Source organism: Pelophylax lessonae (assembly GCF_965119305.1).
Source record: "Pelophylax lessonae genome assembly, chromosome: 13".
Taxonomy (NCBI): domain Eukaryota; kingdom Metazoa; phylum Chordata; class Amphibia; order Anura; family Ranidae; genus Pelophylax; species Pelophylax lessonae.
In genome coordinates this window covers 10,714,667-10,725,346 of record NC_138780.1, presented here as the reverse complement: position 1 = coordinate 10,725,346, position 10,680 = coordinate 10,714,667, and the positions used below count along the sequence as shown (strand labels likewise).

General features: G+C 45.8%; 1 protein-coding gene across 1 annotated transcript in view; it reads right to left on the bottom strand.

Moving 5' to 3' along the window:
- Positions 1-2,468: 2,468 nt before the first annotated feature.
- Positions 2,469-10,680, bottom strand: part of DCAF8 (DDB1 and CUL4 associated factor 8) — a 67,826-nt gene continuing 59,614 nt past the window's right edge. The window contains exon 10 of the mRNA XM_082275901.1: positions 2,469-3,305. Coding sequence (XP_082132027.1) covers positions 3,192-3,305 — 114 coding nt within the window. The 3' untranslated portion in view covers positions 2,469-3,191. The remainder of the gene's footprint in view (positions 3,306-10,680) is intronic.

The following is a 10,680-nucleotide window of genomic DNA, read 5'->3' as shown; positions in this document are numbered from 1 at the left end:
AGACATCAAGAAGCTCTAGTAGAACTAGTGGACTCCATTGCAATAAAAAGTCGGCATTAGAAGGCAGGGAAGATGGACACATTGGGTTAATCCTAAAAAGATTACGCTATTTTGTGAGCTCAATGTGTCCATCTTCCCTGCCTTCTAATGCCGACTACTTTTTATTGCAATGGAGTCCGCTAGTTCTACTAGAGCTTCTTGATGTCTACCGTTGGCTAAGCCTTTGGTGGCTTTCATAAAATGGTCACCAACGTTGTGTGAACCATAATTCTGTAGCCTGGGTTAATCCTAAAAAGATTACGCTATTTTGTGAGCTCAGACTACAGAATTATGGTTCACACAACGTTGGTGACCATTTTATGAAAGCCACCAAAGGCTTAGCCAACGGTAGACATCAAGACGCTCCAGTAGAAGCCATTTTGTGAGCTTAACCAACTTCTGGACAAATCGGTTTCCTAGGAGGAAAAAAATCAAAGAACTGTAGAATTTGGTTTCACCCACCGTTGGTGACCATTTGGTGAAAGCCACCAAAGGCTTAGCCAACGGTAGACATCAAGAAGCTTTAGTAGAACTAGTAGACTCCATTGTATTAAAAAGTCGCCGGCATTAAAAAGGCAGGGAAGATGGACATATTGAGCTCACAAAATAGAGCAATCTTTTTAGAGTTAACCCAAACTGCAGACTTATGGTTCACACAACGTTGGTGACCATTTTGTGGAAGCCACCAAAGGCTTAGCCAACAGTAGACATCAAGAAGCTCTAGTAGTAGAACTAGTGGACTCCATTGCAATAAAAAGTCGTCGGCATTAGAAGGCAGGGAAGATGGACATATTGAGCTCACAAAATAGAGCAATCTTTTTAGGGTTAACCCAAACTGCAGAATTCTGGTTCACACAACGTTGGTGACCATTTTGTGGAAGCCACCAATTGCTTGGCCAACATCAGATATACAATAAAAATGTAATTTGGGAAATAAAATTGTTATTTTATCCTATTTACTCAAAATTTGGGTATATTATGACCAAAGGTGATCTATTCAAAAGCAAAACATTTCCTCTTGAGCTATTTTGTGAGCTGGACCAACATTCGGACAATCGACATCCTAGGAGCAAAATTTTAGGAGAACAAACTGTAGAATTATGGTTCACCTAACATTGGTGACCATTTTACTGGCCAACAGCAGACTTCCAATAAAAAATGTAATTTAGGAAATAAAATGGTTATTTTTTCTTCCTATTTACTCATACTAGTCTTTTTCTGATTGGGAATTTTACGACCATAGCTGGTCCACTCAAAGCAAAAATAGTCCCCTCTTGAATTTGGCGATAGCCCAATGAGAGAAGCCATTTTGTGAGCTGAACCAACATCCGGACAATCAACATCCTAGGAGCAAAATTTTAGGAGAACAAACTGTAGAATTATGGTTCACCTAACATTGGTGACCATTGTAGAATTATGGTTCATCTAACATTGGTGACCATTTTAGAATTATGGTTCATCTAACATTGGTGACCATTGTAGAATTATGGTTCATCTAACATTGGTGACCATTTTACGGGCCAACAGCAGACTTCCAATAAAAAATCTAATTTAGGAAAAAAATTGGTTATTTTTTCTCCCCTATTTTCTCATACTAGTCTTTTCAGATTGGGAATTTTACGACCATAACTGGTCCACTCAAAGAAAAAACAGTCCCTCTTGAATTTGGCGATAGCCCAATGAGAGAAGCCATTTTGTGAGCTGAACCAACATCCGGACAATCAACATCCTAGGAGCAAAATTTTAGGAGAACAAAACTGTAGAACTATGGTTCTTCTAACATTGGTGACCATTGTAGAATTATGGTTCATCTAACATTGGTGACCATTGTAGAATTATGGTTCATCTAACATTGGTGACCATTGTAGAATTATGGTTCATCTAACATTGGTGACCATTTTACTGGCCAACAGCAGACCCCAAATAAAAAATGTAATTTAGGAAATAAATTGGTTATTTTTTTCCCCCCATTTTCTTATACTAGTATTTTCAGATTGGGAATTTTACGACCATAACTGGTCCACTCAAAGCAAAAACAATCCCTCTTGAATTTAGGGAAAGCCCAATGAGAGAAGCTATTTTGTGGAGCTGAACCAACATCTGGACAATCGGTTTCCTAAGAGGAAGATCTTGAGAACAAAAAGTGTAGAATTATGGTTTACCCAATGTTGGTGACCATGTCGTGAAAGCCACAAAATACTTGGCCAACAGTAGATGTCAAGAAGCTCTAGAAGTCCAAGTGGACTCCAGCTTCAGCTTTAGAAGGCAGGGAAGATGGGCATATTCAGCTCACAAGATAGCACAATCGTTTGAGGGTACCAATGTTAGCACAATCTTTTGAAGATACCAATGTTAGGACTGAAAATGAGGCCAACAGTGGAAGAAAATTTGGGCAAAATTTTACAAAGAAAACACACGAGCAACAATAAAGAATTTGAACTTTTTATGGGCCAAAGAATCAGCACACGGCTTAATTTTTTTAAGACTCAAACTTTGGGTGGATGAGAAAAAAAAAGAAAAAAAAACAGCTGGTGTAGATCTGTAGGACCATCTATTAGGAAGATTAAGAGACACGCAGAAAGGATGGAGGAGGAAACATTAGCTGGCTTAAGATGGCTGCTTTTCTCTAAAAAGGAAAAAAAAACAAAAAAAAACATTTTACTTACAAAAATAATCCTCTCTCTCCAACCCTCAAACTTCCATGTTTTTGTTAATTTTTTTTTTTTTACATTTTTTCTAAATTTCAAAAGTCTTTTCTTTTCTCTTGGTGCCAGTCTCAGCTGCTGGTAATAGAAGAAACTTCTAGGATTGAAGGGTTCATAGGATGCTGAGATCACGGGTTTCTGACGTTGGGGGCACCGTCTTTTATTTTATTTATTTTTTCACATGAAAGTCGGTAAATCCAAAGTGCAAATTTGCCAAGCAGAGTGCCCGCTCTCCAGGAGAAAGAAACAAGACTGAAGAGGAAAAGCTTTTTTTTTTTTCCTTAGACTATAGTCCTAGAACTGTAATAAAAAGCTGAAAAAATGTCTATTAGGTAGAGCACTGCCCTCCATTCTCTCGGGTTGGGGTGGGGCGGAGAAAAAGGAGGGAGGTGGGGAAGCTCCACGCAAAAGGAAAAGTGGGATTTGTTGGGGGGAGTAGCAGGTTGCTCATGATGGGATGCACTGTACTCGATCAGGACCTTCTTCATCATCATCAGAGCTGTCGGAGCTGCTGGGGGAGTCATCAGATTCGTTCTCACCTGTGGCTTGGTCTCTTCTCCTCTGTAGGGAGGAAAGAAGATTTATAGTAAAAAAAAATAAAAATAAAAAAAATAAAATCATCAGCGAGTAGACAAAACCCAGAGGATAAAGAATGGTGGAAGACATCCAACCCAGAGGATAAAGAATGGTGGAAGACATCCAACCATGCAAACATTTGTATTATGCTAGACAACACCCAACCACTACTGTTGGCACCATAGACACATATGTAGAGTGTGAGTAGTCCACCCGACCACTATTGTTGGCACCATAGACACATATGTAGAGGGTGAGTAGTTCACCCAAACACTACTGTTGGCACCATACACACATATGTAGAGTGTGAGTAGTGCACCCAAACACTACTGTTGTCACCCAAGACACATATGTAGGGTGGGAGTAGTCCACCCAAACACTAATGTTGGCACCATAGACACATGTAGAGTGTGAGTAGTCCACCCAAAACACTACTGTTGGCACCATAGACACATATGTAGAGTGTGAGTAGTCCAGCCGACCACTATTGTTGGCACCATAGACACATATGTAGAGTGTGAGTAGTCCACCCAAACACTACTGTTGGCACCATAGACATATGTAGAGTGTGAGTAGTCCACCCGACCACTATTGTTGGCACCATAGACACATATGTAGAGGGTGAGTAGTTCACCCAAACACTACTGTTGGCACCATAGACACATGTAAAGTGTGAGTAGTCCACCCAAAACACTACTGTTGGCACCATAGACACATATGTAGCGTGTGAGTAGTCCACCCAAACACTACTGTTGGCCCCATAGACACATGTAGAGTGGGAGTAGTCCACCCGAACTCTACTGTTGGCACCATAGACACATATGTAGAGTGTGAGTAGTCCACTCAAAACACTACTGTTGGCACCATAGAGACATGTAGAGTGTGAGTAGTCCACCCGACCACTATTGTTGGCTCCATAGACACATGTAGAGTGTGAGTAGTCCACCCAAACACTACTGTTGGCACCATAGACACATATGTAGAGGGTGAGTAGTTCACCCAAACACTACTGTTGGCACCATAGACACATGTAGAGTGTGAGTAGTCCACCCAAAACACTACTGTTGGCACCATAGACACATATGTAGCGTGTGAGTAGTCCACCCAAACACTACTGTTGTCACCCAAGACACATATGTAAAAAGTGGGAGTAGTCCACCCAAACACTAATGTTGGCGCCATAGACACATATGTAGAGGGTGAGTAGTTCACCCAAAACACTATTGTTGGCACCATAGAGACATGTAGAGTGTGAGTAGTCTACCCGACCACTATTGTTGGCACCATAGACACATATGTAGAGTGTGAGTAGTCCACCCAAACACTACTGTTGGCACCATAGAGACATGTAGAGTGTGAGTAGTCCACTCGACCACTATTGTTGGCACCATAGACACGTATGTAGAGTGTGAGTAGTCCACCCAAACACTACTGTTGGCACCATAGACACATATGTAGAGTGTGAGTAGTCCACCCAAACACTAATGTTAGCACCATAGACACATGTAGAATGTGAGTAGTCCATGTTACTTGGTTCTTCTGGCCTGATTCATATTTCACCAGTTGGTTTCAAACTGCCAAGACAAGTTTGATCTCTACTGGTGTCTGTAGGGCTCATTCACACGGGTGTCAAAAATGAAAGGGCCCATAGCCTTCTACGCTGCAGCATACACAATTATACTCCGTATGTAGCAGTATAGATGGTCCAAGCTCAACCAATAAACCCCATCATTGTGTGTAACCTAGGAGAGCGCTGAAGAGGATGTCGCCGTCTCTCTGCGCCAATGCAGCAGAAGCTGCCAGCAGTTGGCTGGATGTTACCGCCATGAAGGATGGTGCTAAACAAAGGCCAGAAATGACTTGGACTTTCACTATATTGTTCATTTAAAAAACACAAGAGACTGCCATCTTGCCCGCAATGCTTCCATGTGCTTCACATAACACAGACTAAGCTTTCCTAGAATGTTCTCTCTCCTCCTGTCTTCGAGGTTTTGGTTTTGCAGTTATTAGACATAGCTGATGACATACGAAACACGACATTATTCTATTTGTTAGTTATTAGTATCATCTCACACCACCCACTTACTGAACTTCATATGCAAAGTTCATTTTTCATTTTCAGTGTCTCAAGAAAAATCTGTAACACATTGGTATCAACTGCCTCGGGCCCGCCGTATAGGGAAAGGATGGCGGACGGGATCTCCTCTCATTTTGGGACGACGTCATACCGCTCTCGTGGGCGTGCAGCTCGGTGGGAGTCCCTTGGACATGGCGTGACCCCAAACTCGGTAAAGAGCTGAGGACGTGGCTCTTTACCCATGTGATCGGCTGTGACCAATCACAGCCGGGCACAAGTAAATGCAGAAGTTATTGGCTCTCCTCGCCTCACACTGACAGCATGAGGAGAGTTGATCAGCGGCATCAACTTGCAGGGGAGACTGTATGCCTAATCAGCGCCCACATCAATTGCAGCCCCCATATCAAGTGCAGCCTGTGCAACGCCCACATCCAATGCAGCGTCCACATCCCTGCAGTGCAGCGCCCACCAGTGAAGAAGAAAAAATTTTACAAAATTAAGAAAGAAAAGAAAAACCTTTTCCCCTTCACAAATTTCAGTTTTTTTTTTTGGTTTAACAAAAAAAAAAAAAAAAAAGCCCAATGGTAAAAATATACTGCATAAAGTAAGCTCTATTTGGGTAAAAAACATGATAGTACAGCGTTGCATGACCGTGCAATTGTCAAAGTGTGAGAGCGCTGAAAGCTGAAAATTGGCCTGGGCAGGAAGGGGGTGAAAGTGGCCGGTATTGAAGCACTTAAATGCCTCTTTTTAACCTTTTTTATTTTTTGTAATTAAAGAAACAACGTAAAAAAAAGGGGGCCTTGAGGACCCTTGACTTGCGTCTAAGGAGGGGCCAGAAGCATCCAGGACCGGGAAAGTAAGGCAGGCTAAACAGAGGGGTTCCGCTGCGGAAAGGTTCCTTATAAGGTGTATACAGTTGTGGTTTAGCATGACTTATTCAGTAGAATTGCTATTTTTGGGGGAGGGTTGAGCATAGGGTGGTGTGTGTTTTATTCTATGGGGGAAAGGGTCGCCACCACCTCACAGGAAGCACATGTACTGGAAGCCCTGCCGCCTTGTGACCCGCCCACTGCGACTCGGTCATAGCTGGCACTATTGCACATAGGAAGCATTTTAGGGTAGGGGTAGGGCTAGGAGTAGAGTAGAGTAGAGTAGGGTAGGGCTAGGAGTAGAGTAGGGTAGGGCTAGGAGTAGAGTAGAGTAGAGTAGGGTAGGGCTAGGAGTAGAGTAGGGTAGGGCTAGGAGTAGAGTAGGGTAGGGTAGAGTAGGGTAGGGTAGGGCTAGGAGTAGAGTAGGGTAGGGCTAGGAGTAGAGTAGAGTAGAGTAGGGTAGGGCTAGGAGTAGAGTAGAGTAGGGTAGGGCTAGGAGTAGAGTAGAGTAGGGCTAGGAGTAGAGTAGAGTAGGGCTAGGAGTAGAGTAGAGTAGAGTAGAGTAGAGTAGGGCTAGGAGTAGAGTAGAGTAGAGTAGAGTAGGGTAGGGCTAGGAGTAGAGTAGAGTAGAGTAGGGCTAGGGGTAGGGCTAGGAGTAGGGCTAGGGGTAGGGCTAGGAGTAGAGCAGGGTAGGGCTAGGAGTAGAGCAGGGTAGGGCTAGGGCTAGGAGTAGAGCAGGGTAGGGCTAGGGCTAGGAGTAGAGCAGGGTAGGGCTAGGGCTAGGAGTAGAGCAGGGTAGGGCTAGGGCTAGGAGTAGAGCAGGGTAGGGCTAGGGCTAGGAGTAGAGCAGGGTAGGGCTAGGGCTAGGAGTAGAGCAGGGTAGGGCTAGGGCTAGGAGTAGAGCAGGGTAGGGCTAGGGCTAGGAGTAGAGCAGGGTAGGGCTAGGGCTAGGAGTAGAGCAGGGTAGGGGTAGGGCTAGGAGTAGAGCAGGGTAGGGGTAGGGCTAGGAGTAGAGCAGGGTAGGGCTAGGAGTAGAGCAGGGTAGGGCTAGGAGTAGAGCAGGGTAGGGCTAGGAGTAGAGCAGGGTAGGGCTAGGAGTAGAGCAGGGTAGGGCTAGGAGTAGAGCAGGGTAGGGCTAGGAGTAGAGCAGGGTAGGGCTAGGAGTAGGGTAGGGCACGGCGAGCGCCCCCCCCCCCCCTTTGGCTAAGGATCTGGGGTTTTTTTGGAAGACAAAGATGGTTTATATTGTGTCTAGAGTTCCCTTTTACACAGCAATGCTTTTTCTACTCTCATGGTACCCCACCATGCATGACTTCAACATAGGCAGGAGGAAAAAAAAAAATCTGTCTTGCAAAAAACACAAATTAATTATCTTTCGGATTTAAGAAGAGACGACTATTTTAAATAAGAGAATTGGAAGGTGTCAGATCAGGCAGTTTGTTTTGTCATATCCCTGTCATCTTTGCATCCAATTAAGCGAGACGTGGCTCTGCTGGCTCTTTAATTATCCACAAATAAGAGAGAAGCGGCCGTGTTTTCACAAGACAGACCGCCTACACATGCGACAATTAAGGAGCCGCGCGGCTTGTAATGAAAACCGTTTTATTTGATCCCGCTAGCGGCGCGGAGAAGTGGCTGGACGGGGGGTAGGGCGCTACGCCACTCACCTGGGCTTACTGGCAGCAAAGTATTCTGGGAGGAAGGCAACAAGTGCACTTCTGTGCTAAATTAATTGTGTGCCCGAGCTGGGCTGATCCTGTGCAGAGCCGCTGTATAATGAGCGCATACGGCGGCACTTCCAACTGCGCAACCGGTTCCGTATGACCAGACAAAAAAAACACAGCAAAGAGATGCAAAGGCGGTAACCTAGGAAAGTCCTGCGGTAGGTTAAGACTCCGCCTCAATGCACAAGTTGTTCACGCCCCTTCCTGCCTCCAGTGGAGTCACAAACCGGAGCCTGCAAGAAACAAACTGGCAGCCAAAAGGCAGATGGCCATTTGTCCACGATGAAGGCGAGGATTTAAACGTACCGTATCGATCGGCCTATAACACGCACTTTTTTCCCCTAGGGATAGGGGGCAAATCTTGTGTGTGTGTTATACGCCGAATTTGTACCTGGCTGCCTCGGAAGGGAAGGGGGTTGGGTGTGTGCCGCCGCATTACACAAAGCCAGGATCTCCTGTATACTCGGCGCTCGTAGTCACACACAGTTCCGCCTCCTGGACCGGCTCTTAGGATAGACGTCATATGTCCCGGCATTGGACCAGTGTTTTCTTTCCATCATAAGAACCGGCCAAAGAGGCGGGACTGTGACTGCGAGCGCCGAGTAAACAGGAAATACCTCTCTGTAATCTGGCTGGAATGGTGAGCACAGGCCAGGCGGCAACGGAAGGCGGCAACGGCCAGGCGTCTTTGGGCTATAACAGTCTAGAACACGGGTGGCAAACACAAGGCCCGCGGGCTAAATGCGGCCCGCGGCTGTCTGCCACCTCTGTGTCACTGTCAAGCAAATACATCCTCCACCGTCTTAGCGCATGCGCGGCCGGCTGGTCTCCAAGGAGCCATCTCACGCTCCCTCTCCTAGCGGCGCCGCCTGTGTTTGTGCGCATGCGCGGCAGGCCGGTCTCCATGGAGACATCTCACGCTCCCGGATGATTGAGCTGTGCGCATGCCTGGCCAGTTACATAGTTAGTGAGGTTGAAAAAAAGACATCAGTCCATCCAGTTCAACGTGTGTGTGTGTGTGTGTGTGTGTGTGTGTGTGTGTGTGCTTTTAACCGTACATTGTATACCCCTGTATGTTGTACATTGTATACCCCTGTATGTTGTACATTGTATACCCCTGTATGTTGTACATTGTATACCCCTGTATGTTGTATGTTGTGGTCTTTAAGGTGTGTTGTGGTCTTTAAGGTGTCCATCTAATAGTTTTTTGAAACTATCAATGCTCCCTGCTGATACGACTGCTTGTGGAAGAGAATTCCACATCCTTACCGCTCTTACAGTGAAGAACCCCCTACGCACTTTAAGGTTAAACCGCCTTTCCTCTAGTTTTCGTGAGTGGCCACGTGTCTTATTGTATCTCCTTTCTCTGAATAGTTTGTTCCTTATGCTAGGGTCACCAGTACAGTATTTGTACATTGATATCATATCCCCCCCCAATCGTCTCTTCTCCAGAGAGAATAGGTTCAGTGCTTGTAGTCTTTCCTCATAGCTGATGTCCTCCATTCCCCTAATTATTTTTGTTGCCCTTCTCTGGACTCTCTCCAGTTCCAGCACATCCTTCCTGAGGACCGGTGCCCAGAACTGGACAGCATACTCCAGATGTGGCCGGACCAGAGTCTTGTAGAGCGGGAGAATAATCTCTTTATTTCTGGAGTGAATCCCCTTTTTTATACATCCCAGTATTCTGTTGGCTTTGCTTGCAGCGGTTTGGCATTGCATGCCACTGCCAAGCCTGTTGTCTACCAGTACCCCTAAGTCTTTTTCCATCCTAGACTCCCCCAGAGGTTCCCCCCCTAGTGAGTAGCTTGCTTTCTGGTTACTGGCCCCCAAGTGCATTACTTTACATTTTTCAACATTAAACCTCATCTGCCATGTAGTTGCCCACCCCGTTATTTTGTTCAGGTCCGCTTGTAAGATTTCCACATCCTGCACAGAAGATATTGGCATGCTTAGTTTAGTATCATCCGCAAATACTGAGATTGTACTAGATATCCCCTCCTCTAGATCATTTATGAATTAAACAGGATTGGTCCCAGGACAGAACCTTGGGGGACCCCACTTTCCACACCCGCCCAATCCGAGTACTCCCCATTAATCCCCACCCTCTGGACTCTCCCCTGGAGCCAGTTCTCTATCCAGGTACTCACCCTATGGTCCATACCTACCTTCCTTAGTTTGTACAGTAAGCGTTTGTGGGGAACGGTGTCAAAGGCCTTTGCAAAGTCCAGATACACCACATCCACAGGCTTACCTTTATCTAAGTGGCAGCTCACTTTATCGTAGAAGGTTAATAGATTGGTTTGGCACGAACGATTTTTCATGAATCCATGCTGATTACTACTAATAATATTTTCATTACTAAAGTCTTGAGCCAGTCTCCTGCTCTCTCTCCTCAGTCCCTCTAGCGGCGCCAGCCACTAGTGTCAGTCTCTGTCAGCGAGCTGCACCCTGAGAGCGGGCTTTTTGCCCAATACACAGGCAGGAGTTGTACCAGAGAGGGGAACGATAGGAAGGTAGGAGAAAGCACAGATGGGAGTTGTTTTGGGGTTTTTTTTTGGGGGGGCAGGGGTGGGGTGGTGAGGGCTGTTGAGGCAGGTGGGAGGATGGGAGCAGAGCGCACTCCTGAGCCCCGCATGCCAAAACTCTGCACGCAACCCCGCACTCCATGCGCACTCCTGAACCCCGCA